This window comes from Myotis yumanensis, unplaced genomic scaffold (assembly GCF_028538775.1).
Source record: "Myotis yumanensis isolate MYYU_CA2020_CCGP unplaced genomic scaffold, mMyoYum1.0.hap1 SCAF_18, whole genome shotgun sequence".
Taxonomy (NCBI): Eukaryota; Metazoa; Chordata; class Mammalia; order Chiroptera; family Vespertilionidae; genus Myotis; species Myotis yumanensis.
In genome coordinates, this window is record NW_027223769.1 from 28,388,444 (window position 1) to 28,415,962 (window position 27,519).

General features: G+C 58.6%; 3 protein-coding genes across 6 annotated transcripts; 1 reads left to right on the forward strand and 2 right to left on the reverse strand.

Moving 5' to 3' along the window:
• Nucleotides 1-6,698: 6,698 nt before the first annotated feature.
• Nucleotides 6,699-11,206, reverse strand: ELMO3 (engulfment and cell motility 3). The gene is made up of 20 exons (XM_070399021.1): nt 10,923-11,206; nt 10,748-10,788; nt 10,585-10,657; nt 10,364-10,414; nt 9,986-10,155; nt 9,803-9,902; nt 9,573-9,724; nt 9,410-9,488; nt 9,219-9,269; nt 9,011-9,133; nt 8,790-8,921; nt 8,604-8,705; nt 8,394-8,502; nt 8,149-8,285; nt 7,884-8,047; nt 7,666-7,778; nt 7,473-7,577; nt 7,288-7,370; nt 7,119-7,205; nt 6,699-7,031 (listed from the first exon to the last, which is right to left on the reverse strand). The coding sequence occupies exons 1-20, from the start codon at nt 10,998-11,000 to the stop codon at nt 6,819-6,821; spliced, it is 2,163 nt and encodes a 720-aa protein (XP_070255122.1). The 5' UTR covers nt 11,001-11,206; the 3' UTR covers nt 6,699-6,818.
• Nucleotides 11,207-11,398: 192 nt separating this feature from the next.
• On the reverse strand, nt 11,399-18,201 carry E2F4 (E2F transcription factor 4). Its single transcript, XM_070399022.1, has 10 exons — nt 18,029-18,201; nt 17,491-17,600; nt 17,185-17,346; nt 16,821-16,864; nt 16,034-16,095; nt 15,524-15,827; nt 14,633-14,842; nt 12,669-12,716; nt 12,425-12,469; nt 11,399-12,319 (listed from the first exon to the last, which is right to left on the reverse strand). The coding sequence occupies exons 1-10, from the start codon at nt 18,161-18,163 to the stop codon at nt 12,204-12,206; spliced, it is 1,236 nt and encodes a 411-aa protein (XP_070255123.1). The 5' UTR covers nt 18,164-18,201; the 3' UTR covers nt 11,399-12,203.
• Nucleotides 18,202-20,128: 1,927 nt separating this feature from the next.
• Nucleotides 20,129-27,094, forward strand: EXOC3L1 (exocyst complex component 3 like 1). 4 transcript variants are annotated; one of them, XM_070398260.1, is made up of 14 exons: nt 20,129-20,307; nt 20,566-20,664; nt 20,873-21,048; nt 21,129-21,348; nt 21,948-22,560; nt 22,640-22,757; nt 23,122-23,247; nt 23,368-23,468; nt 23,653-23,763; nt 25,975-26,104; nt 26,197-26,319; nt 26,399-26,554; nt 26,646-26,770; nt 26,868-27,094. In XM_070398260.1, the coding sequence occupies exons 2-14, from the start codon at nt 20,619-20,621 to the stop codon at nt 27,055-27,057; spliced, it is 2,235 nt and encodes a 744-aa protein (XP_070254361.1). In that variant the 5' UTR covers nt 20,129-20,307; nt 20,566-20,618; the 3' UTR covers nt 27,058-27,094. The 4 variants fall into 4 exon arrangements, with proteins under 4 accessions (XP_070254361.1, XP_070254362.1, XP_070254364.1 ...); XM_070398261.1 differs by having other exon boundaries at nt 20,888-21,048; XM_070398263.1 differs by lacking the exon at nt 26,868-27,094 and having other exon boundaries at nt 26,399-26,734.
• Nucleotides 27,095-27,519: the final 425 nt, after the last annotated feature.

A 27,519-nucleotide genomic window follows, 5' to 3' on the forward strand; every position in this document is an offset into this window, starting at 1 on the left:
GCTCAACCACTGAGCCACACCGGCTGGGCAAAGATTCATTCTCTTGGTTCCTGCCCCCAGAAATGGAGGCTCTCCTTCCTTACCTGGATAAGACGGACCCTCCAGAGAAGATCCTCGGGAATCACAAGCACTCTCAAACTCTGGAGCCTGTGGAGCTCACACGAGTTAGTGTGTGCACGTACACACATGCATGCATGCACACATTTTCACTTACACACAAAACCCATTTTTGCAAACATGTGGCTGAGATACTGAAGCCACCAGGGGGCCTCAGCCTCACTGCCTGCCCCAGATCTCTGGCATCTGGGCCACAGCGGGTTGTGGTGAGTGACACCTGCCTCGCTTCTTCCCGCCTTCAGCTGATCTGAGGGCCATTTATATGCTCTTAAGAAAGTAGCGGAGGCTGGTTGCTTATTAGCTAATACCAGCAGCTGAGTCCATGGGTCTCAGGGCCACCTTCTGCAAGTCCCAAAGGTTGGGGTCCTCCTGCTCCCTGGACCTCCTCCAAGCCATCCCCTACCCCTCCTGTACCCTGCATGCCAACTCCCCACTCCTCACAGGACTCCATAGGCATCTAGACCCATCTATCACTAATCTCCTGTCCTCCCCTTAGTCATCAATCCCCTTGGGCCCCAGTATGACTTGTCCTCCAGCTCTCACTTCCCACCAGCACCCCTCAACCACACATGACATTTCATTCCATAGTGGGCCCCCTGTGTAGAAGGGTCCTTCCCTGACCTGAACCTCTAACCAGCAACTTGCCACCAGATCTGATGCCCAGCACCCTCTGAGGTCAGAGGGCTAACCAAGTCTGCTGCTGCCCTTTAGAGAAATGTGCGGTACAATATCCCTGTGTCCTCGGCCTCTCTCCCAATCATCAAGAGCCTGGGCCTCAGGGGCGTCTCCTGCATCGGCCTGACCAACCTGGATGGCTCACCAGCTTCACACCAGGTGCTGCAGTCTATTGCCTACCACCTGGGCCCTCACCTGCAGAGCTTGTGCCTCGGTGGGGGCAGCCCCACAGAGGCCTCCTTTGTGGCCCTGATCCTGGGCTGTCCGGCCCTGCGTAGCCTTGACCTCAGTGGCTGCAACAACCTCTTTGCATCGGGCACACTGCTAGCTCAACCCGAAACAGCACAGCAGGTCCGGCAGGCACTGAGCGGCCTCCGAGAGCTAAACCTGGCTGGCCTGCGAGACCTGGCCGACCTCAGCTTCAACAGGCTAAGCAGCTGCACCCCCAGCCTAGAGCGCCTCTCCTTGGCCTACTGTCACCTCACCTTCGAGCTAGGCCCAGCCTGGGGCTCCATCAACCCCCAGGACTCCTCCCCATCCCAACTTTCCTTCCTCAACCTGCTGCGGTTCGTGAAGGAGCGGGCTGCTAGGCTGCGCGCCCTGGACCTGAGTGGCACTGGCTTGCCACCTGAGGCCCTGCAGGCCCTGGGCCAGGTGGCTGGGCTACAGCTGCAGGAGCTGAGCCTGCACAGCTGCCGGGACCTCTCCACAGAGGCTGTGGCTGCCCTTTGCCGCCAGCAGCCAGGCCTTACCTCCCTGGACCTCAGCGGCTGCTCAGAATTGGCTGACGGGGCACTGTTGGCTGTGAGCCGGGGCCTGCGGCACCTGCAGCGCCTGAGCCTGAGGAAGCTGCAGCGGCTGACGGATGCGGGATGCACAGCCCTTGGGGGCCTGCGGAAGCTGCAGAGCCTGGACATGGCTGAGTGCTGCCTAGTGAGCGGGCGGGTATTGGCCCAGGCTCTGGGCTCAGTGCGCAGAGCTCCACCGCCACTGGCCTTTCTCAGCCTGGCCTACTGCTCCTCACTCAAGGTGAGCCACCACCCCTTCCTTCCTCCCCAGGGCCAGGGCTGGGAGAAGCAGAGGTGTGGCACGAGGGAGAAACTGCCCGGTGTTTGTGTCCAAGTAGTTAGAACTGAACTTGGAACACATTCTGGAAGGGGAAAGGGGCCTAGACAAGACAGTGTGGCTGTGTGGCCACCAGCACCCTCCTGGCAGCTCCCACTGTGGGCTCAGGTAAATGGAGGCCCAGCCCAGGAGGTGGCACCCACTGGGCATGCCAAGTGCTCAGTGACCACTGCAGTCGGAGGCACTAAAAGCAGGTGTTCCAGAGGCTAGGAAGGCTGGAGGAGGAGGTGACAGAACTGAGCCCTGTGGGGAGGGGCACCGAGGTTACACAGAAGAGGCTTCTCAGGCAGGGCCTGAGGGGGGTAATGTGATGTGGGGGCAGCAGAGTCACTTTCTATCCGAAGCCAGTCTCTTCAATAGGGCTCAGCCCTGTCCCTCTGGGTGGCGTCCCTGACTTGGCAATGGCAGCCTTGTTTAGTGGGTTATTCCTTCGATCTATCCATGTGACCAGGGTATTCCCAACCTGAAAACCGCCTCTTAACCTTTTCCCCACAGCACCTCTCTTCCCCTGCCCCCCTCCATCTTCCTTTTACCACTGTTGTCTCTTAGCTGGACACTGGAGCCTCACATTCTTGTGTCTCTGTATCTCTCTACAAACCAGTTTATTCTACTCCGCCCTTAGCTCCCACTCCCTCCACCATGACTGCTTCTGCCAGGTAGCAGCCCTGTGCCCACTGTGACCCCACAGTTCTGCTTCACAATCTAGAGGGAGCATATCTGATTGGGCCAGATGCCCACCACTAGTCCAATAAGCTGTGGTCAGAGGGCAGCCTCAGCCCAGCCCTTCAGCAGGGACTGGGAGCACAGTCAGGGCAGAAACCTGAGACATTTCTACCAGCATCTTTCCTGCCCCAGCCAAGCGCTATCCTCCAGCAAACTCCTCCTGGTGTCCTAGCCCCGTGGCTCCCATGTCCACTCCAACCTTTACCAGCACAGGGACATCATCGCCTCCCTCCGTGGGCCCTCTGCTAGCTCCTTATTGCCTGTCGGGCCAGAACCTTGGACAGAACCTTCTAAGTGACCCTTGCCATCTTTCCATTACTCTCTCCCTTCTCCACTTTCCTCCTAGGACACCTCAGTGCTCTCCCTGATCCCAGCGCTGGGACCGAGTCTCAGAGTGCTAGACTTATCCTCTTGTGTGGCCCTCACCAACCGGACCCTGCAGGCCATCTGCACCTACCTCACTCCCCTCTCAGTCCTGCGCCTGGCCTGGTGCAAGGAGCTTCGTGACTGGGGGCTTCTGGGGCTGGGGGAACCCAGTGAGGAGCCAGCACAGAAAGCCCAGGTGTGGGACCCTCAAGGTCATGAAGGGTGGGTGGTCCCTGGGCTCGCCTGCCCTCCTGAGTCTCTCTCTAGGAGTATTTGAGGGCCAAACTCAGGAGGAACTGAGAAGCAGGGGTCTCTTCCCACAGCCACACGGAGAGCTGGAGCATCAGGCCTCAGGCCCCATGGACCCTTCTCCCCAGCCACAGGGCCCCTCCCTGCTCATGCTGCAGGCCCTGCAGGAGTTGGACCTCACAGCCTGCAGCAAGCTGACTGATGCCAGTTTGGCACAGGTGTGGGACTGGGGGTGTGGATAGGCTGAAGATCCGGGGCTGGAGCCAGGGGCCTGGGCCCACCCCCTTTTTGCTTAGAAAAAGTTCCTTTCTTGTTGGCTTCTGCTGTGTATGGCCCCTCCTTTTGCTGGGGGTGGGGAACCTAGAAGAGCCCCTGGCTCTTGGCTCCAGTGCCATACTACACCCCAGCCCCACATCCTCCATCCTTGCAGGTGCTCCACTTCCCCCAGCTGAGGCAGTTGTCACTGAGCCTGTTGCCAGCACTCACAGATAACGGCTTGGTGGCTGTGGCCAGGGGCTGCCCTAGCCTGGAGCGCCTGGCGCTGAGTCACTGCAGCCTCCTCAGTGACGAGGGCTGGGCCCAGGCAGCCAGCTCCTGGCCGAGGCTGCAGCACCTCAACCTGTCCAGCTGCAGTCGGCTCACAGAGCAGTGAGTGTCCAACAATGCCAGTGCAGGGGCTGGGCTGGGCTGGGCCCAGCCTCGGGTCAGGCACTCATACTGGGGCCTTCCTGCAGAACGCTGGACACCATTGGGCAGGCGTGCAAGCAGATCCAGATGTTAGATGTCGCCATGTGCCCTGGTATTAGCATAGCTGCTGTCAGGCAATTCCAAGCCCAACTGCCCGAGGTGATCTGCATCCAGTCCCGCTTTGTGGGCGGTGCTGACCTGACCCTAACACTCTGAGGCCAGGTCAGTAAGCAGCCCTGTGGCTCAGCCTCATGTCCCTGGCCCTGGCTTCTCAACCTGGAGTTTGACTCAGTGCCTCCTGTTCCCCTCTGCTACAGACCCCAGGGCCCCTTCCCTAAGCTATAAACACCTTTGCAAGGACGGGAGGTGGGGCTAATCCAGGGCAGTCTGGAGTGCTTCCTACCCCAGTCTGCCCCACAGCCTGGCAGGGGCTTGCCAGCTACATGAGGCCCCTGGAAATGCCAGCTCCTGATCTCCATGCCAGGCCTGGGTCTGGAAGCCCCAGGCCCATAGGTGGCTGGGTCGGATGCTGGAGAGGAGCAGACACCCTCTTGCTCTGCCTACTTCCATCCAAGGCCTGTGCCCTACCTTGTTCCCTATTCTAGTTCCCAGTCCCCTACCAGCGCTGAACTTTAGCAGCCAAGCCTTATCTTTGTTGTAAACCCAAACGAGATTAAAAATTCCAGATTCTACCTCTTTATCTGAAGTTCGCTCCCCTCCCCACCTCAGTTGAAGCAGCCCTGCCCGGTCCAGGGACAAGGGAGGAAACACCAGGCAACTTCCTCGGGTGTGGCCCAAAGCCCCATAGGAGCCCCTAGCAGGTCCCAGCTTCCCCATATGGTGGGAGGTTCCAAAAGTCTGGAGGCCTCTCCCAGCATGAGCTCCCAGGCAGGTCCTGTAGCAAAGGCACATCTGTGTGCACTGGGCCCAGCCAGACCCCCCCCAGGAACATACTGATCAACGATGCCAGGGTCCATGAGGTGGTCTTCGGCGGGGGGGGGGCAAGAAAGAGGATAGCGAATAGCCTCGCTGGGTAGGAAGGGTCCTTAGAGGTCATCTAGTCCAACCTCTGAAACAGTGCCAGGGAATTCTCAACAGCAGCTCTTAGAAAGTCTGCCGGGCCCTCCGTACGTCCACCTCCACTTTGTCCATCTGTCCATCAGTTCTAGGAGCAGCCAACTGGGCTGCCTGAGTGCCTGCTTTTTGTGGGGATTCAGAGATGGTGAAGCTCTCCCAGCTGCCAGGGCAGTTGGAGAAGCAAATCAGCCAACAGGCGGGGACAGCCATGTGCACAAACAGAGCAACAGCACCTGGGACTGGGGACCCAGGGGAGTCACGCCGAGCTTAGCCTGGGAGGTCAAGGAAGGACTCAAGGCAGAAAAAATGAGAAGCGAGAGAAGGGGCAATCAGGCAGAAGGGACTGGGGGGTGCACATGGCAGGCCAGAGCTGACACTGGGGTGGGGGGTGTCTAGGCCCCAACAGGGTGCAGGGAAGGTGCCAGCAGGGGCCAAGCACCGGGAACCCTGCACAGGGCCTAAACCACATACATGTCTGCAACCCATCTCTACTCTGCCCATCATGGTACCACGACCATTACCCCCTGGACAATAGGGAGACACTGACGAATACAGGATGGGGGTAGTGTGTGTGATCAGATCAGCTTCATGTTTGCTAGAACAGCTAGGGTAGCTGGTATTGAGAAGACTGGAGACAGGAAACCAGGAGGTTCTTGTCAAGATGATGGTGGCCTGCACAAAGGACCACCAGACAAGGAGTACTGGGAGACTTAACAGCATCTGGGATCCTCACCCCTACTTCCACCTTGAACTAAACAGCAGTTATTCCAAATGTGGTGGGAAGTCTCCAGGTGCCTGAGTCAGAAGCATAGCTGGGGGAGGGGAAGCTCAGTACATTCTCCAAAGGAGATGTCATTTCATCACTTTTCAAGACAACATGTTGATGGTTAACATTGTTTAAAAAGACATTTGAGGAGTTGCCGGGGAAGAGGTAGCAAGAAGAGTGGAAAAGGAGGTCAGTGGATGGTGAAGCTTTCAGTCAGTCCTGTGGGCAGGGCTGCTCCTCTTGGCCTCAGAGGCTTGAGGTCCATGACCAGAGCCTCTGGGCGTGACCTCCAGCTGGGCCCAATCCAACAGCCACCTCTGATCCCAGGAGCTCTGGCCTTCCTGTGCCCATCCCACCCTCCTGCAGTGGGTTTTAATCAGAATGCAGGCTTCCTGCACTGAACTCCCTCTTGTCAGAATATCCTCCCACCACTGGGGGATGTCTTCTGGAATCTTACACCTGCCTTTCAACACAAGGCAGGCCCAGCTTCACATCTCTCCTGTCCTGTTCCCACCAGAGGTTCTCCAAGTCCCACAAAGGACACGGGGCAGCCAAGCAAGGTTCCGGACTGAGCTCAGACTCTCAGAGGCCTCTGGAAACATGGCTCCTACATTAGGCCCCTGTTAATGCTGCCCAGGAAGGCCTCCACTTGGGGCCGTGTCTCCCCCCTCACCTGGCTGGTAGCACCAGCACTCTCTTGGTTGGTGCCTCCCAAACACAGGCCATCCTGTCTGCAGGCCCAGCACTGAGGGAAGCTGAGGACTCATCCTGAGGAAGGACAAGCCCCTCAACTGTAGCTGCCCAGGTTCGTGGCCCCAAGCTGTGGCCCTGGCCTGATGCCCACATCTCCTGCACCAACCGAGTATGAAGGCAGGCTTGGCCCACAGGGTTCACAGCTGGCTCGACACATACCCAGGAGCCAAGCAGACTTTATTCCTGCTGCAGCCTCTGCTGGCCGGGGTGTCTGCACTGCTGCACACTCCACCCTTCACGGCCACCACAGTGGCAGCAGCTGTGGCCCTCGGCCAACCTGTCAAGGTTCAGTGACACTGCAGTCATAGCAGAAGTTGAAGTTGGTGGGGGGCGGGGGGATGGGGGGTGGCTGCTCAGGGATGGGCACGTTCTCCAGCTCCAACAAGCGCAGCTTGGTCTCCATGGTCAGCAGCTGCTCCAAGTCCAGCCGTGTCTGCTCACTGCCCATGGGACTGCCCAGCAGGGTGCTCAGCCCATCGGTCCACAGGTGGAACTGGGGGCGGGGACGGCTCCATGAGGACCTGCCAGTCTCTTCCCCTGCCCATCTGCCCAATTCAGCTCAGCCTGCCCAGACACTCACCTCCTGTTTGGAGGGGGCGATGAAGTTGAGGTACGCCTCCTCCTCCCCGTGGTCATAGCTGACTGAGAAAGCTAACTCACAGAGGTCCTGGGGAGGAAGGGAACCATGAGCACTGAGCAGGGGGCAGGGCAGGGCAAGTGGGAAGGAGCCCAGGCCCCCCTGCCCTCACCTTGTTCTGCTTCAATGAGCCTTTCTCCCGGACGTGGGGGCAGTCCTTGCCGGTCAGTAGTGCCCTGAGGTCAGCCACTGGGACTGCAGGAAGAAGACTGGGTTGACCACCGGGGCCCCAGGCGTCCCGGGGCATGGGGAGGTCTGGGGGAGCAGGTGTCCTGTCCCTGTCCCTGCCCTCCTTACGCTGTTCTGGGAGGCTCTCGGGGGCAGGTGGACTGGCACCGTCCTCCACGTCCCCATACTGCAGCACTTTGTGGTTGGGGGACAGGCAGCAGAACCACAGCTTGTCTATGGGCAGCAAGGGGAAGAGGGAAGGAGTGAGCAGAGGGGCCCTGACCCAGGCCAGACCCTCTCTGCCCCCTGCCCACTCAACAACCCTGGCGTCTCCGGCTGCTGATCTTGCGGAAGAGTGTGCCCTCGCAGAGGCGGAGCAGACGCTGCTGGCGGATCAGGCCCATGAGCTCTGGCTTCAGCTTCTCCCGAAGCTCCCTGGGTAGGGGGAGGGGGTTTGCTGACCGAAACTGACCTGGGACAGGCCCATGGGGTACCAGGGAAAGGGGGGGCTAGGACTGGGACCCATCCCCACCAACTCACAGTATGGGAGGGGCGAGCGTGACCTCCTGATGCAGCCGCTCAGTCTGGCGCAGTCGCAGCACCTCCGCGTAAGTGAGTGCGTTCACCTTGGTTCGGAAGAGCTCCAGGGAGCTGGGCTTTAGGGCCAGCGTACGGGCCAGCTGCTCCCGGACCACTTGCATGACCTGGAGCCACCCCAGGCTCAGTTCAGGGTCTGAGCTCTGGACCCCTAGGGCCCTGCATAGCCCCCTGCCCTGGCCCAGGTCTCCAGCTCCCACCCACCCACCTTGTCAAAGTCCTCCTGTGTGGCCCGCATCTCCTTCCAGGTCTTATTCAGAAGCTGAATGCTCACACAGAAGAGCTCATGGAAGCTCTGGTCTTGGCTGAAGAACATGGGTGAAAAGTCCTGGGCTGTTTCGGAGCCTGGAGCAGGGGGGCAGGAGGGGCTCAGGGAGGAAGTATGTGAAGCCCCTGGCCCTCTCTGCCCTTCCGTCCCCCGTTCCCGGACACACCGTGCCCAATCCCACTCACAGGGCTCCCCGACACGGAGCAGCTCACACAGCAGCACCGTCAGCTGGATGCTGCTCCGGGCAAAGGGGCACTCGTGCTTGTCCTCACGACTACTGTTCTCCAACACAAACTGGGGTGGTGGGAGCAGAGAAAGGGGCAGGGAGTCAAGGCTAAGCCCATGGGGACCCATCATAGGCAGGCATCCCGCTCTGCCCACACCCCAACACTGACCCGGCTGTAGGCACTGGGTGCATGTTTGGAGAAGTAGAGCATGTTGTCCAGGGCCAGCAGGCCGGGGGGCACGCGCTCCAGGTCCTGTGCGGGGTTGCTGTTCTGGGGGACGAGGACAGGCAGCTGAGGAAGGGCCCCAGTCCTCTGGAACAACGGCAGCCCGGGGTTGAGGCAGGGGTCACTCACGGTGAAGCCCAGTTTGCGGAACTCCCGGGCACAGAGGGAACGGCGCCGGTCAGTACTCAGCCCGGCACTGGGAGACTCCCCTTCCAGCTCAAAGGCAGCCTGGCGCAGGGCCTGCAGCTGCTCCCGCTGCTCCTGAGGGTCATTATTTGGGGGTGGTCACGATCACAGATTCAAGGCCAAGCTCCAGCTGCCCCCAGCCTCTGTCTCCCAAAGGCACCCACCTGGCTGTAGGGGTCCAGTGGTGTCCGCATGCGCTGCTCCAGCAACCCCAGTGTAAGGGACTGCAGTACGTACAAGTGGTGAGCCATCTCGTCGCCCAGTGGTGCTGCACTATGGATGATGCTCTGGAGGACAGAGAGTCCAGGGGTGTAAGTGTGGGCTCACTGGGGGAGGAGGAGTGGGTGGGCCTGCCTGGCCAGGGCTTCCTACCTTATAGATGAACTGGCGAAGGTTTCTCTGCCACAGGTAGTCAAGCATGTGCTGAGAGTGGGCGGGAAGGGGGCTTAGATGATGCAGCCTCACCATGAGCACCCACCCTAGGCCCGCAGTAGAGCTCAGTGCTCACCAGCTCCTGCCCCTCATCCATCCACGAGATGGACATCCACCAGATGGACACCCACCTTACGGTCAACAGGGCTGGCCCCCTGCAGCAAGGCTGTCAGCAGTGCCATGGCCTTGGTTTGCAGCTGCTGATTCATCCTGGGACAAAAAGAGGACTCAATCAGCCATCCAGGATCTGGCGCCACTCCCTTCATCTGTGCCCCCCCCCCCCCAGACACTTACACCTGTAGGTGTACCAGCAGCCTGTCCAGTGGCACCTCACTCTTGACCACCTGGCCCAGGGTAGGGCTGCTCAAGGTCACACTCTCCAGCAGCCTGAGGGCCAGGGGCTGCACAGATGGATCCATCAGGTTCATGTTCACATAGCGTATCACCTGTTAGAGGGGTAGGGGTTGTCAGCATGCATGGCCAGATCCTAAGCCCACCCACTGCCCCTAGAAAAGCCCACCCACCTTCTTAACAAAGGGGATACTGAGCGTCTCCCAGGACACCACGCCGTGCTCCATGAGCTCCAAGAAGACCTGCAGTGCGAGGGCCAGCTCCTCTCCTAGGCTGGGGGCATATCTGGGGCTGAGCAGGGCCAGTCAGGACCCCCAGCCCCTCATGTCCACCACCCACCACAGCCCGATGCTCACTCATCCCCTTCCTCAATGATGGTGCCTAGCTTCTGAAGCCCTTCACGGCTGATGACCTCCTGGGCAAAGGTCATGTCTGGAGCCAGCAGGACGAGTTGCTGCAGGGCTTCCCGGCGCCCTTCACGACTCCTGCTCTGCAGCACACCTAACAGCTGCTCAGCCTCAAGGTCCTGGCAGGGGTAGAAGCAGAAGCTAAGGTGAGGAGGCTGGGTGGAGGTAAGTGGGAACTGGAGGTGTGGAGACCGGGGTGTCCACTAGGTGGAGCACTGCAGGGATGTGACTGGGGCCGCGGGACCTGGGGCAGGGAGAGGCTCAGGGGAACAGCAGGAGGCACAGCAGCGGGGCAGGGAATGCGGGCGGGGCCAGGAGGGGCATTACTGGGGCGGTGCTGAGGCACAGGATGCTGCCATTCTTGATCTCTGAGCGGTTCTGGAGAAGACAAAGAAGAGAGAAGTCAGGAAGGGCTCTCAGGATTGGTTAATTGGGGTTGTCAATGAGGGAGGATTTGGAACTAAATGAGAGATCCCTGAGGATGAGGGTCCGAGGAATCAGGTCAGGAACCAGGAGTTAGAAGGGGCTAAAGGGGAGAAGGGACTCACACTCTCGGTGATGTATCTCTTGTGTCCATCAGCAAACTGCAGGGCATAGCGTTCCGAGTGAGCCAGACTCCACCTGCGGGCCAGGAGGCTTAGTGAGGCGGGAAAGGGGCGCCCCTCCCGCCAGCTCTCCCCCCACCCCCTGGCCGGCCAGGCCCGCACTCACGCGTCGCACACCTCCTTCAGCACAGCGGCCAGGGGCTTTGCCTGAAAGTGAAGGCGTTACTCACGGGGCAAGGAGTGGGGAAGAACCTGGGGACGGGGGAGGGTGGGCTGTTTCGAGGGGAAGGGGCGACCCAGAGGTGGGCAGTGGGGTGATGTTGGCCGGACGGCCGGGTGACCTGGTCCAGCTGGATGAGCTGCGGGATGGCGTCACGCTTCTGAACGGCGATCTTCACCACGTCCCGAGGGGGCGCCATGGTCCAGCCGGGGCGGGACACCTGTACCTTCCACCTTGCCACCTTCCGCCAAGGGCGCACTGGGTCTGGGCCCCTGGGGACAATGAGGGTGCCCCTGTCCGCGGCCTGAGGCCAGTGGCCCGCACTCACTGCCCAGGCGCCCACTCCAGGCCCGGCGCCGGCTTTCCCGAGGGAGCCGAGGCTAGTTCCGGGTTGGAGTCCGGGGGTGGGAGGCCGGCGCCGGGACTGCCCGCCCTGAAGAGGCGGCCCCGCCCCGCCCCAAGGTGCGGCAGGTGGAGTAGGGAGGGCGGGCGGCTGGCTCCGCCACACCTCCTTCCCAGCAAGGTGACCCACCCAGTCCCACCACCAATCCAGCGGTCCCAGGGAGAGAGACAAAAAAAAAAAAACCAGACCAGAGATAGCCTTAGGCACGATCTTTATTCATTTGGACACTGTACAAATATTACATTTTCCTTTTGTTGAAAAAAAGTATAAAAATAATCTTTATATAGGAATCCATTCGTTACTGCAAATCTTTCTAAATCTCTGCAAATGGCTCTAAATGAGGGTAAATGAATAAACGAGGGGCTATTGGGAGGAGGGAGGTTGGGTCAATCCTCAGGGACTCACCTGCCCAGATTCCTAGCTAGAGACCTCTGTTCCTGTTAGCACCCTCCCCCTTCCCCCAACATCACCTACAGGTGGTCAGGGCTAAGGGCCAGGCAGAAGGGAGGCAGGACAGGTCCAGGAGGAGCTCTAGGGTAAAGGGATGGAGGGAAGTGAAGGAGGCAAGGAGTGGTGCTGGCAAGTGCCCAGCCCCACCCCAGCTGCCCTCCCGGGAGGGGGGAGAGCTGACAGGAACAGGGCAAGGGGGAGGTTAGACAAGCTGCCCTATGGAGTGAATGTTTCCTCACTCTGTGACACTGGGTGGCAGCAGAGCCTGGGCTCAGGGGGGGCACAGGGAGGACACGGGGGAAGGCTCCAGAAAAGGAGAAGCAAATATTTTGGCTCCACCCTGGAGGGAGCTGAGCCCCTCTGCTCTCCCAGCACAATGCAGGTGTTGGTGCAGGAGTGGGAGCTGTGGCCAGAACTGTGCAGTGAGGGAAAGCTGGGGAAGCCAGAGTCTGTGGCTCTCAAGCTGTGTGTACGGCTGAGATGTAGGAGGTCCCCAAGCAGCCCTCAGGTTAGACAGTCTGTGTCCCAGCCACACAGGGCATGTCCCCGTCAGAGGTTAAGAACAGGCACATCAAAGAGGTCACAGACGCCTTCACTCTCATCCAGGTTGTAGATGTAATCGTGGTCTCCGGGGGGCGGAGAAAGGCGGAGAAGGGGGGCAAACACTGCAGAGAGCACCATACTGAGGCCTGAGGTCAAGGCCAAGACCCCCCACAACAGCCGCCCAACCCCCTGCCCACACCCACCCCCCACCTTCCTGGGCCACCCACCTTCTGAGGACATCAGCTCCTCCAGTAGCTCCGAGCTCATGCACTCTGGGGAAGGAGGGAGACCTCACTCATATTCTGGCTCCTGCCTCTCCACCCACCAAGCCCATGAAGAGGACCTCCCTCTGCCCCCATCAGGAACTTTTACACTATGTCCAGGTACCAATCATAACCATAGGTCCTCAGAAGCTGCAAGACCCAATAAGCTGTGCCCCGTTCCCAGCCCCAAGGAGGAACACAGCCCTACCTGGTGTGGGATCAAAAATTTCTGACAGCTCTTTGGGGAGTTCCAGAACTGAAAGATAAGAAAGCCATGCTCAAGGGCACAGAGATCCAGCCTGGTCCCACCCTAGCCCCCAACTTTCTCAGATCCTATACCACCCACCCTGGGGTTCCACATAGCTGAAGAGAGGAAGGCCCCGCCCTAAGCCAGGCTGGCATTATCTGTTGGTCTCCCTCGCTGACAAATTCTTCAGTGCAGAGTCCAGGATACCAAAGGCTCATTGCAGGTGACTGGTATGCCCTTGTAACTCAGAAGTGCTGCAGAAGGGCAAGCAGACCACTCCCTTTCTGGGTCCAGCATGCATATGCTGATTGATGCAGGATACCCTATCTGATGCAGGATACCCTGTGTAATGGAGGATACCCTGTCTGATGCAGGATACCCTGTGTAATGGAGGATACCCTGTCTGATGCAGGACTTCCTGTCTGATGGAGAATACCCTGTCTGATGGAGGTTACCCTGTCTGATGCAGGATATCCTGCCTGAAGAATGCCCTATCCATCCTTGCCCTTACTGAGCACTTCCTTGGTGCCAGGCTCAGACAAGCACACCCGAGCAGGGTTACCTGGCAGAGGAGGCAGACACTTCAACAGGGGCTGGAGCTACAGGGTGACAACCCTGCTACAAAAGTCTCATCGGGAGGATGCACATGCAAAGCAGAGGAAAACGAAGCCGGGGAGGAGCGCCGCGGCTGGCTGAGCACCAGGGATGTCACAGGCGAGGTTCAGGAGCTCTGGTTTTACCCAGCAGGCCTTAGGGAGCCATTAAAGGTACTTTTGTAAACAGAGGAATGCCAGTCAGGTTGTGTTTCAGAGACCCTTGTCGGTTGAGGTAAAGAGGAGGATGCTGAAGAATTTACGAGAGAGGTGGCTGGCAGTGATCCTGAGTGTTGGGAATATAAGAGATATCTGGAATTGAACTCACTTAGGTGATGTGAGGTGAGGAGTCGAAGGCGCTGGAACTGGAAAAGCAAGTTTTAGTTGAGAACACATGGGAATGAAGTGCCCATTGGATGTGCAGAGGAAGGCACGTGGACACAAGGATGGAGTTCAGGCAAAAGATCTAGGCAAGACGGAGGCTGGGGCTCATCTAGCCCTCTGCAGGTGTGGAATGGGACAGAGGCCCGGGAGTGTCAATGGTTAAGGAAGCACCAGGGAGAGACCAGAAGGGAAGCCGGTAAGAGGAGCCAAGAGCTGGTATCATTAAAGCCAAAGGAGAAAAAAAGCATCAATACGAAGCAAAAGAGCAGCAGAGCACATGAGCCTCAAAACCCACTGGAGCTGGCAGTCAGGGGTGGGTATCAAGAGCATGGGGTGGGAGGTGGGTGCAGGGGTCCTGACTGCTGCAACCTGAAGGGTGACTGGGAGACCAACATATGAAGTGGAGTGGAGATAGCTTTTTCAGAGTCCAGACAGAGAGAAGACAGGGAAGGTGAGAGAGGGATACTCAGAGGGACACTCATTTAGTGGGAGCGGTGTTTATGGGCTGAGGAGAATGAGTCCTGGAAAAAGCAAACACCCAGGCACAGGATGGAGATGGAACTCCAGGCAGATAACATCACCTCTCCAGGGAAGGGGCTGCCGACCTTTGGAGCCTGAGGGCCATACCACAGCCCCTTTCCCAAGAGACTGCCTCTGCCTTCTTGAGACCAAGTCCACGGGTGGCAGGCAGGGCTTGAGAGAGGGCCAGGGAGTTCTGGGTCAGACCAATAAGGGGGACAGAGGGGTACCGCACCAGAGGGAGGCCAAGCTCCGCACTCTCGTTGGCAGAGCTCTGGTCTAGGCAGGGTTGACAGCAAGGGCTGGCCCTCATGCTGGCCAGCTCTGGCTGAGGAGATAGGAGAGCTGGGTTTCTAGCCCAAATTCTGTTTCTGACCCAAAACTGACGCAGGCTGGACTCTCCTTGCTCCTGATGGGACAAGTACTCACCACCTGTGGGGTCCACTTTGATGGGCTCAAAGGAGGTAGAAGGGTTGGGTCCAGATGAACTGCTGCTGCTGCTGCTGCTGCTACTACTGCTACTGCTGCTGTCCAGCAGGGCAGACGACTGCAGTGGCCGGGTGTCCAGTGCTGCCGGGCCCAGCGAGAGTGAGCTGAGCTCACCACTGTCCTTGCTATCAGATCCAGGGCCGCCACTCACTGCAACCACATGGCCCAAACCCATCACTTGGGGCAGGAAATGGAACATTGAAAATGGCTGTGCTAGAACCCACGGCCAGATGACTACAGCCCTGGTTCCCAGGCCCAAGGAGAGATAGGCACTGCCAGTCACCCCCGAAGAGGTCATCTGGAAATGAGGGACTGCAAGAGACAGGGGCATGAGGCCTCTAACACAGAGGCTGCCAAGGCAAGTCAGACAGGTGGATCTGGGGGGAAACTGCCACCACTAATGTCCCTTCACACAGTCAGAGATTCCCTGTTAAAAAAGGCTCTCCTTGTCCCACCGGTGTGGCTCAGTGTTGAGCGTCAACCAATGAACCAGGAGGTAACAGTTCGATTCCCAGTCAGGGCACATGCCTGAGTTGTGGGCTCAATCCCCAGTAGGGGGCATGCAGGAGGCAGCCGATCGGTGATTCTCATCATCTTTGTTTCTATCTCTCTCTCCCTCTCCCTTCCTCTCTCTGAAATCAATAAAAACATATTTTTTTTAAAAAGAAAAAAGGCTCCCTTGTCACAGCAAGGGGAGGCCAGCTGAGGGCCAGGAAAAGGACAACCTCTGCAAGGTCTCTTCCAGCTCTGAGTACAGCATCCCACAACACAGAGGTATTGCCTCTTGGGCCCCAGAGATCACCCCATCGCCAGATGCTCATCATGCCTCACCTATGATCTCAGCTGCTGGAATGGCCATCCCTTGGGCTTCGACGCTAGCAGGGACACAGATGGTGGTGGTGCTGGTGACCTGGGGACTGCTTGGGTGTGAGGCATCCTGGGGCAGGGCCACAGCAGGTTTGGGTAGAGGTGGAGGAGTAGAGAGAGCAGATGGGCTCTGGAGCAGATCTTCAGGTGGCGGCACAGGCACTGCCACAGGCGGTGAGCTCCATGCCTCCTTGTTCACCAGCAGCACCTCGATGGGACCACTCACACTCTTCAAATGAATCTGGTACTTCTTCTGCCCATTGAGGCCCTGCAGGTGTGGGGCAGGTGGAATTGGAAGCAGGCTTGGCTCCTGCCTGACCCTGAGCCACAGTGCCCTCTCTCACCCCAGGCTGCCCATTCTCCTAGATAACCCGAAACCTCAGGCCTCCCCTACCCGCCCCACCCGAGACTTATCGGGCTCCACAGCCAGCCCCCACCCTCAGCCAACCCCGCCTGCCTGAGCTGAGCACCCACCTCTGGGATGGGCACCTCCAAGCTGGTGCCAGAAGGAGCCCGGATGGCTAGAAGAGTGTCTCCTAGAATAACAAGGGGGATGGGTCAGGGCCCAGGGGTTCAATCTGAGCTGGGAATGGGGGTTCCTGTTCCTTGGAGCAGGAAGACCAAGGTCTCTGAGGGGCTAGACACCCTCATAGGGGCTGGAACAGAAAACTAAAGCTTTTCTCCTTCTAAGACCCCAGGGGTGAATAACCAGAAAATCTGAATTTAAACATGTGGAGCAAAAGATTGCTGGCCATGAGTATCCCATTCCCCAACTGAGGGCTGCTCCTTAGGTATAGGTGTTCTGGCTAAGGCCAACATCCCTTCCCCAGGACCAGTCTGGGGGATCAAAGACAGAGGAGGAACAGCTTCCGTATCCACAATGCAACCGAACTAACGGCAGGTTGGAAAGGGGCATCATGCCCCCCTGCATACAAGCATGCACGCACACTCGCACGCGCACACACACACACTTTCCCCTTATGCTTGCTCTTCACACCTGAGAAGCCAAATCCAAGGCACCATGCAGATGGGGACTGACCTAGAGACCCAGCCCAGAATTCCTGTACCCGCTCAGTATGGTTGGCCTCCATAGGGCCCCAGTGATCCTCTCACCCAGGACTCGCCCTGCCTGACTCCTCTTTGGGAAGGCCCCAGCAACTCTCTTAAGAGACAGAACGCTCTTTAGATACTGAACCCACTGCTCAGGGCTGTGGCTCAGCCCAGCCCCAACCCCATCCCCCCCCACTCAGGCTCTGCTCACCAGCAAAGCATCTGCAGATGTCCTCGTGAGTCACGTAGGCCAAGGTGTGGGGGTTAAGGAGAACGACTGATGCCCTGCCTATGGTGACAGATGGCAGACCACACAGAAGACCCAGCTCTTCAGCAGAGGTCTAACATACAAGCCCTCGGAGCAAGTCCTGGGGTCTGGGGTCTAGAAGGGAAGGATCACAGACCAAGATTGGTGGGAGAGGGGCTCTGAGAGGGAAGCAGGAGGCTGGGACCCGGCCAGGAGCTGCAGGACCATCCTCCCCAGAGGGACAGAGCCAGGACACCACAATGCAAACCCAGCTGGACTAGAGGGCCCCTCGCCCACACCCCAGGAGCAGGGGCTGCCAGGAGGATATCAGCTGTTCTGCACGTCTTCTGTGACGTTCCGGATGCTCTGCTGCACCCACACCTTGTGCTGGTCCAGCTCTTGCTCTCGCTGCTGCAGCTCTTCGATCTCTGCCTTAAGCTCAATCAGCTTGTCCGCAATCTCCCGGGTGTTACAGCCAGGCCCCACGCCCCTGAGCCCAGGGAGGGGGGCTGAGGAGGCCTGCCAGGAGCTCTGGGCCCCATGGACCCTGCTCTCTCCTGCACCCTCCCACCGCCCACCCAACACTTCCGGATGGGAGATCGATCCCACTGCCCTCCCAGGTGCCTCTACTCACTTCCACTGGATGCTATTCTTGGATTTTTTCTCGATCAGCCCAATACCTTCCAGCACGTTGGTAATGTCGTAGATCCGCCGCTTCTGGCGCACAGCTAGGGTGTCAGCTGCCTGGCAGAGAGAACAGAGGGGAGGATGCTCAGCCCCACTCTCAGGTGTACCCTCAGCTACCTGGAGACTTGGCCTGGAGGGGGCTGGAAAAGGGGTGGACAGTCCCAACCCTCCTCCCAGGCATCACAGCAGCTCAGGACCGCAGGGTGGAAAGAGGCCCGGCACAAACTACACGGACGTTCCGATGCTCTCTTCCCCGCGCAGGGAGGGCCACGAGGACCAGCACCTGCAGCCCTGAGCCTGGCACAGGGCTGACACCCAGTGGCCTCGGCCGAACGAACGAAACAGCTCCCGACCTCCCACTTGTGAGAAAGCACCCGGATGGCGGCTTGCTCCCCGAGGGCTCCGCTGGGTCGCCCCAGGAGTTCCCGCTACCTGCCCAGGCCTATTCCAACATCCCCTCTGCCGCCCCGCAGGCCGGACCGCACCAGCTTGAGGTCAAGCACGCCGTCCTTGGCCTCCTGCAGAAGCGACACGAACTTGGTAGTGAGAAGCCCCAAGCTCTTCTCGTGCCGGCTCGGGGTGCCCGGGGGCGGCGGCGCCTGTGGCCCGGCCTCCGCCATCGCGCCCGCCCGCCGCCTCCCCTCAGCCAGGCCAGGCCAGGCCGGCGCCGCCGCCACTTCCGCTTCCGTTCCTCACCGCCCAGCCGCCGGCGCCAGCGTCGCAGCTTCCGCTTCCGTTCCGCTCTCTCCTAGGGAACGTGGGGCAATTCCTCTCCCCGGGTACGGCCGCAAAACTTTGGGGCCGTCAGCAAATTTTCAACCGCCGAAAAGGACGAAATCAGCCCAGGTGGAGGAAGTCGATGGCAATAGAGAAGGGAGAGCCACCAAAACCTTCCGGGTGGCCAACCCGTCTCCGGAGAGGAGACCGCGCTGCCAGATGAACCCAATGTGTTTCCCCAATTCCTGCTCCTATAAGCTGCCCCACTGTCTTGGGGTCACCCATCCTATTATCGTACCTCACTTCCTGCCAAACAATAAGCACTCACTACATCTAGCTTGTCCTCTTGTCTCCAGCCCCACGCCCCTTCCCTGATCCCAGGCTCATTTTCCTCTTTTTTTAAAAAAATATATTTTATTGATTTTTTACAGAGAGGAAGGGAGAGAGATAGAGAATTAGAAACATCAATGTTTCATCGATCAGCTGCCTCCTGCACACCCCCCACTGGGGATGTGCCCGCAACCAAGGTACATGCCCTTGACCGGAATCGAACCTGGGACCTTTACCTTTCAGTCCGCAGGCTGACGCTCTATCCACCAATCCAAACCGGCTAGGGCTCATCTTCCTCTTGTCTCCACCCTGCAGTGCTCAGAGGCCATAGAATTATAGACACTTTTCAGCCAATGCAAACATGTTTGCCAATGAGTCAATATATGTAAAGCACTTAGAGCAGTTCCCAGCATGTAGGGAGGATTTTGTGTTTGCTGGTATCATTTTGTTATTTTTTTTTTAGCGTTTTTGTTATTATTTCTACCCAGTCAGATTCTCCAGGAAGCAGACTTTGACCCAGGGAATCTGCCTGCAGGAAGTTTATCCACGCTTGTAAGATAAGCAGAAATGGACAGAGAAGGAATTAAACTGCAATGCAGTTATAATAAAGACCCCAGCCCATCCTACTAGGAGCTCTGAAGCTGGGGTGGCCCTTCCAAGACGTTCCATATCCAGACAGGGGTACGGATTCTGGGCCTTTGTACCCCAACACTGGCCTTGAGATTCAGCTGTGAGACCTCAGCAGCATACACTGCAAGCAGCGAGGGGAACAAGTGCCTTTGTCCTGAAGGGTGGGTTTGGGTGGTTCCCTAGTGCCCGCTACATTATTACTACCTTATAGTCCCTTCTGTGGCCCCTTTAACTCTCAAGATAAACAGCTCTCAGAGCCCTTGAACCTCTCCTGCCATCACCCACCATACACATTCTTTTTAAAATATATATATATTTTTTATTGATTTTTTTACAGAGAGGAAGGGAGAGGGATAGTTAGAAACACCGACAAGAGAGAAACATCCAGAGAGAAATATCGATCAGCTGCCTCCTGCACACCCCCAACTGGGGATGTGCCCGCAACCAAGGTACATGCCCTTGACCGGAATCAAATCTGGAACCCTTCATTCCACAGGCCGACGCTCTATCCACTGAGCCAAACCGGTCAGGGCTCACATTCTTCACAACAGCCTGTGATCTCTCACTTCTCTGCAGAGGTTACACACCCTCCTCTGAAGGGCATAGTTTTCATACTGTGATGTTGTCTGCATCCATGTTTGCACACCTCACTCTCCACCCCAAATTGGGGCCATCCAGTTCATGTCTGTTCTGGGCACTAAGAGGTCCTGGGTGGACTGGTCAAGACTTAATAATCACAGGGAGTACCGCCCCCTCCCCCCAAGGAAGTGAGCCCAGCCCTCCCCACCCCATCCCACAGCGCAGATGCTCTTTCCTGTTGGGAATAAAACGCCAGAGACTCAGCTTCCTTCCTTTCTGCATGTGGTCTTGGGGAGAGAGGAGGCGGGCTTCTGGCCAGGGAGGTGGGACCGAGGCTTCCTTGGAAAGGGGAATTCTGCTGCATGCAGAGGTGTGACCCAGAGCCACCGAGGCCCTGGGAGTCGGTGGAGGGAGTGCCCAGCTCCGCTGTGAGGGCTGGGGCAGAGGGCCATCCTCAAGGCCAACGCTGTTTGCGGAGGAGGGAGAACTGGCCGCCTGGTCAAGCCTGGTGAGTTCCATACCAAACTGTCCTCTGCAACGCAGAACAGGAGTGGGGTCCAGTGAAGGCCTGTGCCCACCCTGCCTCACTTGGATCTGAAGGGGCAACGCTGAGAAACCCAGCAAAGGAGGCTTCCCAGGTGCCTCCCCATCTCACCCTGCCTCCCTCCCATTTGCTGAGGAGCCTGGGCAGGAACCTCCCTCCTCCTTCTGAGAGAGGCCTAGACAGAGCCTGCAGCTCAAAGCTCCTCCACTCTGCCTGCTCTAGCCCAGACCCTTGCCCGGACTCCTACCTCAGCTCCTGCTCCTCCAGGGCCTAAAATGGACCCCACAGCCAAGGACGAAATGCAACCTTCACTTCCTCCTGGTATGAGCCCTTCTGGATGGGTTGGGGGAGGGATGTGGCAAGAAAGATGTGAGTGGTGGGTTTGGGCCCTCCCTGCCAGGTCTGGCTGGAGTTCTGTCCGTCAGTGAGAGGAGTAGACTGCCCTGGGGTTTCAGGCTGAGGAGCAGGAAGGGGAGCAGGGTCGGCAGCTGCTTCCTTCAGGCCCTGCCCAACTGACATGGCTACCCAGGCTCTTCCTGCCCAGGGCCAGAGTGGCCGGAGCAGGAGAGGGCGGAGCAGCTGGCCCGGGGTGCAGCACTCAAGTGGGCCTCAGGCATCTTCTACCGGCCGGAGCAGCTGGCCAGGCTGGGCCAGTACCGCAGCCGTGAGGTACAGCGCACCCGCTCCCTGGAAGCACGCATTAAGGTGGGCATCAGGCCAGGGCCAGGAGAGCTGGGGGTGGGTGGCCAGCTGGCCAGGCCTCACCGTCTCCCTCCCTTCTGCAGTCAGTGGTGCAGTCATACCTGGAGGGTGTGAAGACTGGTGTGTGGCAACTGGCACAGGCCCTCGAGGCCGTGCAAGGAGCCCGTGAGGCCCTGGGCCAGGCCCGTGGGTTGCTCCGGGGCATGGCCAAGGCTGTACAGACCCTAGAGCCCTTGCGGGAGCAGGCTGTCCAACACAAGCAACTGCAGGCCCTGTCTCAGCTGCTGCCCCGGCTGCGAGCAGGTGAGTGTGCAAGGGCCCTGGGCTCCAGCCCCCCAACAGTCAGTCAACACACTCATCAAGGGGCTGGGGTACCAGTGGGAGGTTGCATGGAGGGACACACCAAGGGCCTCCCAGAGAGTAACTCAGGCTTCAGATGGCACATAAAGCAAGGTGCAAATTAGCTCACTCAGGTTTCTGAGCAGGGGATGTCTGAGTCAGCACTGATACCCAGTCAAGTGGCTCTGGCCACCCGGGTTGTTACATTGAAATATTCCCTAACAGCGTGGGTGAATAGCCACTAGAATGTCCTCCCGTTCCTCCCTGCCTTCCCTCCAGGATCCCTGACTTCCTTCTGTTCCATCAGCTCAAGGGTTTACACCTCGCCCAACAGGCCTCTAGGCTAGGGCCTTCCCTGGTCCTTTCAGATTGGCCAACGCTCTACTATACTGGTTATATTTTATTCTCTAATAAGATTAAATTCATTCAGTAAAAGTCTACTCTACTGGTTATTTAATACTTTATACATCACCCCAGCCGCAGGGCCTCAGCATCTGATCCCGTACCCATTGCACAGGTGGGAAGGCTGAGACCCAGGGCTGTCTCCTCTGCTCCCTCCTTAGTGCCCGCTGCAGTGGTCCACGCACAGACCCTGGTTGATGCCCATCGGCTCTTGGAGGCATATGTGAGCCTTAGGGAGCTGGAGCAGCTGCAAGAGGAGACGTGGGCCTCTCTGGGGGGTCTGGAGTTGCCAGTCTTTGAGGGGCTGGGCCCTCTGGCTGAGGCACTGGGCCAGGCTGTGGAGGCAGCTGTAGGGGCTGCAGGGCAGCTGGCCCGGGAGGACCCAGCCCTGTTGGTGGCTGCTGTGCGCGTGGCGGAGGTGGAGGCTGGCAGAACAACCTCCCTGGAGCAGGCCCCCCGGGACTGGCGGCAGCGCTGTCTGCGAGCGCTAGAGGAGGGCCTAGAGCGGGTCCACTTTGGGACACCTCTGCTGCCTGGACCAGGGGCCCTCGCAGGGTGGCTGGAGGCTCTGCGGGTGGCTCTACCAGCCGAATTGGCTACAGCTGAGGCACTGATAGCACCCTGCTGCCCACCACACTACAAGGTGGTCCGCCTGTGGGCCCACACCCTGCACGGCGGCCTGCGGCGCTGCCTGCAGCAGTTCCTGGAAGGGCCCGAGCTGGGAGCCTCCGACGCCTTCACCTTGCTGCACTGGGCGCTGCATGTGTACCTGGGGTCAGTGCCCCTGGGGCAATGGGAAGTGGGTGGATCAGAAGCTGGGGGCTCAGAGTGACACTAGGCCACTCATCACCAGGCCAGAAATGATGGGGAGCCTGGAACTGGGGCCGGAGGCTGATGTGTCTCAGCTGGAACCTCTCCTGACCCTGGAGAATATCGAGCAGCTAGAGGCAACATTTGTATCCAAAGTCCGGGTGAGTAGTTGGGGCCCAGGTCCAGAGCAGCTCTGCCACCAGCTGTGTGACTATCTGTAGAGCAGTGGTTCTCAACCTTCCTAATGCCGCGACCCTTTAATACAGTTCCTCATGTTGTGGTGACCCCCAATTTTGTTGTTACAAATTGAACATAATTAAAGCATAGTGATTAATTGCAAAAACAATATGTGATTATATATGTGTTTTCCGATGGTCTTAGGCAACCCCTGTGAAACAGTCATTCGACCCCCAAAGGGGTCGAGACCCACAGGTTGAGAACCGCTGCTGTAGAGTCACATGGCTACCTGTCTCTAGCAGGGTCAGTGCCCTGCTACATTCTGCTGCCCCTTGTCCCTTCTGCCAGGCAAGTGTGGTGCAGTGGCTGCAGAAGGCACTGGAAGGTGAAGTGTCTGAATGGGGCCGGGAACGGGAGCCTGACACAGATCCATCCGGCTTCTACCACTCACCAATGCCAGCCATCGTGCTGCAGGTGGGTGGGAAGTGGCAGCCAGGTGGACAGCCCTCATACAGAAAGCCTCATAAAGAAAGCGGGGGGGGGGGGGGGCGCATAACTAGGACGCTGCTGATGGCTGCCAATCTCTGCCTGTAGATCCTGGAAGAAAACATTCGAGTGACCAGCCTGGTCAGTGAGTCACTGCAGCGGCGGGTGCACGGCATGGCACTGTCAGAACTGGGAGCGTTCCTGAGGAGGTCTGCCAAGGCACCGGCCCACCCCCACCCCTGGCCCTGCTCCTGGGGCAGCCCAGGGGGGCTCTGAGTGAATAAGGCACAACAGTGCCTTGGGTATCTTGGAGGTGGGGGCCAGAGTACTTGGGACAGAAATTGTTGGGGTACCAGTGACAGCAGGTACAGGCGCCACCTCTGTCCTTTGCAGCTTTAATGATGCTCTGATCCGATTCTCCCGAGACCACCTCAGAGGGGAAGCAGTGGTCCCTCATTACGTGTCCTACCTACTGGCTGCCCTCAACCACCAGTCGGCACTCAGGTACCATAAGGCCCCCACAGAAGCCCACCTTCACTGACTGCTGAGTACCTGCTAAGTATGGACCCAGCTTTCACTAGTCTATTAGGAACTTTGGAGTCACATAGCCCCGTGGTTCCAATCCTAATTCTACTAATTACTAGCTGGGTGACCTTGAGCTAGTTACTTAATCTCTCTTACTAGTATTATATGAGTAACTAGAGGCCTGGTGCATGAATTTGTGCACAGGTGGGGTCCCTCGGCCTGGCTGGTAATCAGGGCTGTTTGGGGTCGGCTGGCCAGGGGGAAAGGACCATGGGAGGTTGGCCAGCCACCCTGATGGGGGCCGATCAGGGCCAGCCGCGGGGGAGGGACTTCCGGAAGTTGGCCAGCCACAGGAGGTTGGCTGTGGGAGTGCACTGGCCACTAGGGGAAGCTCCTATGTTGAGCGTCTGCCCCCTGGTGATCAGTGACCGTCATAGCTACCAGCAGGTCCTCCAGTCATAAAGGTTGCTTAGGCTTTTATATATAACTAGAGGCCTGGTGCACGAAATTCATGCACAGGGGGGAGGGTCCCCTTAGCCCAGCCTGCACCCTCTCCAATCCAGGACCCTTGGGGGATGTCCGACTGCTGAGGTACTCCTGGGGATCGGGCCTAAACTGGCAGTCGGACATCCCTCTCATAATTCTGGACTACTGGCTCCTAACCACCTCTGCCTGCTGGCCTGATCACCCCTCACTGCTTCTGCCTGCCAGCCTGATCGCCCCCAACTGCCCACCCTGCTGGCCAGGTCGCCCCACACAGCCTGTTCAGTCATCTGTTCAGTTCTGATGGTCACTTAGGCTTTTATATAGATAGATGAGATGTTCTGAGGATCACATTTGATGTAAAGTACCTACCACAGTGCCTAGCACATAGTCTCATGTTTAATTCAACATACTACAACATAGTATACTCACCAAGGCCTACTCTGTGTCTGAGGTTATAGCTGTGATCAAAACAGAAAAGTATTTCCTTCCCCTTGGGTCTTATATTATTTGGGATTAGAGGGCAAGTGCATGAATTCATGCACAGGTGGGGTCCTTCAGGGTGGCCTGTGGAGATTGGGCCCCAGTTCACACCCCCAGCCTCACAGCCCCACCTGGCACCCTGCCTTGGCCTGGTGCTGCCTGCTCCGCCATCCTGCCTGCGGGGCAATCAATCAGGGCTGTCCCCCCCGCCCCTCCCCGGCTCCCTCAGCGCCTGGGAGCTGGGCAGCAGCCTCGCACCCCACCGCTGACACTGGTCTCCATCTGCAGGGTGATCGGTGGAGCAATAAAGCCTCACTCACATCTGCTTTGGCCTAGTGCCGCCCACTCACCTGCTCCACCATCCCGCTGCGGTCCCTCTCTTGTCGGTGCCCATCAGGGCTGGCAGCACCTCCACTGCTGCCCGCTGCCAGCACCGCATTGCCAATGCCTGCCATGTTCTGCGCTGCCCCCTGGTGGTCAGCGCACATCATAGCAAGTGGTCAAACTCCTGGTCTTCTGGTTGAATGGGTCAAATGACCACCTGAGGGGACAATTTGCATATTAGGCTTTTATTACATAGGATGGGGACAGAGAGGTCAGACAAACAAGTTACTCCCTCTTGACTGTGATGAACTCTCTCCCCTTACCGAAGAGGAAACAGAAACAGGAAGACATGGCTTGCTCAAGGTCTCACTGGGAATTAGAAACAGGTCTGACTGGGTTGTGTCTTTTCTAGCTTGCTGAGCTCAACCGTGCACACCCTAGACCAGCGGTTCTCAACCTGTGGGTCGCGACCCCTTTGGGGGTCGAACGACCCTTTCACAGAGATCACCTAAGACCATCGGAAAACACATATATAATTACATATTGTTTTGTGATTAATCACTATGCTTTAATTATGTTCAATTTGTAACAATGAAAATACATCCTGCATATCAGATATTTACATTACGATTCATAACAGTAGCAACATTACAGTTATGAAGTAGCAACGAAAATAATTTTATGGTTGGGTGTCACCACAACATGAGGAACTGTATTAAAGGGTCGCGGCATTAGGAAGTTTGAGAACCACTGCCCTAGACCTTCAGAAGGCGAGGGCCCTTCTTACCCCGCTTCCTGCCACACACACCTCTGCCACTAGGTGGCGCCCAAGCTTCCAGACCATCGAGGCCTGTGGGGGCCTTGGCCTTGGTCCTGAAGCCCTACTTTTGGTTGGTCCAGCTCCTCCGTGTCCGTCTTGCAGCCCGAAGGGGTGGTCTCAGGGGCCTTGGCTCCGGTGGAGGCAGCGCTGGACGAGTTGCAGAGGAGGATCTGCCGGCTGGTGTTGGAGGCGCTGTTGCTGGAGCTCCAGGTGAGACTGCAGGTGGGACTAAGGGTAGGAGGAGATAAGGGTATGTTTGGGAGTCTCTGCGGGGAAATTCCGGGTCTGGATCATTCTTCCAGCCCCTGTTCGCGACTCTGCCCTCGCGCCGTTGGCTGTCGAGCCCGGAGCTGCTGAACAATGTGTGCGAGCGGACAGCGCGCTTCTGCCGGAACTTCTGGCGTGTTCGGAACCCCGCATTCCAGGTGTGTTGGGGAAAGGCTGGCGAGGGTGGAACGCCGATGGAAAAGGTGTCCTGGGCCCACGTGATAGCCGTCCCCGCAGGTGCTCCTGGCCGAGACGGAGCGTGCGGTGGTGCTGCAGTACCTATGTGCGCTGATGCAAGGCCGCCTAGTGTGCCGCGGTGCGGACGAGCGGAACCAGGCAGCCGAGCGCATGCAACAGGATGCCACCCAGCTTCGGGATCTTTTCCTCGATTTGGTAAGAGCTTGTTGGGCGAGCAGATGGGTGTGAGTCTCCGTGGTTGGGTGGGAGCCAAGGGCGGGCTCAAGACCTAGCCCAACGTGGTCAGGGCCTGGAAGAGAGCGCTCATTGCGCGCCGGTGCTGCTCACCCTGCGGAAGCTGCTGAACCTCCACGACCCCACGATGCTTGGCCTCGAGGTGGCAAGCCTTCGGCAACAATTTCCCGACGTAAGGTACGTGGATGGGGGCGGAAAGGGAGAAGGGACCTGGGAGGGATGGGGGGGGCTGATGCATCGCTGTGGTCCGCCCCCCCCCCCCCCCCCCACTTAGCGAGGAACATGTCTCTGCCCTCTTGGACCTGCGCGGGGACGTGTCCCGAGAGCAGCGCCAAGCGGCACTCAGCTCCCTGCAGGACGGCCCGCAGCCCTCGCCTCGCGCGAGTCGCCGCGCACTCTTCAGCCTTGTGCCAGCACCTACACCTTCTCCATCCTCCTGCCTCTTCTCGGGGTCCTGTGCCTGACTCTCAACTGCTCGCAGAATAAAGCTGTGTGCCCGCTCTCCCCACCCCCGTACGCCTGAATTGTGTGTGTCGGGAAGGGGAGGGGATGAAATAAAAGTGTCCGCGAACGTTAGGGCGTCCAGGACAGGGACACGCCTACGGTATCCTGGCCCCAGTCCAGATATTCCGGCTGCCCCCGTCTGTCCCGGCATCAGTTCCCAAGTACCCGGCTTCCGTGTGCGGACTGCACCCCCACGTCTCCGCGCCGAAGCAGTGATTTGGAGTCTCCCCAGCCCTGACTCGGGTACCTCCAGAAGCCTTGAAACCCGCCTGGCCTGCGGGGAGCGGGCGGGCTCAGGACAACGCCCCGCCTAGGGACATGACTCGAGGGCTGACACCGCCCCCTCGGCCCTGCCCGGCCCCGCCCCCGCAGCTGTGTTCTCTGGAGCCGGCGGCGGCGATGGACGCGAACCCGCGCGCTTT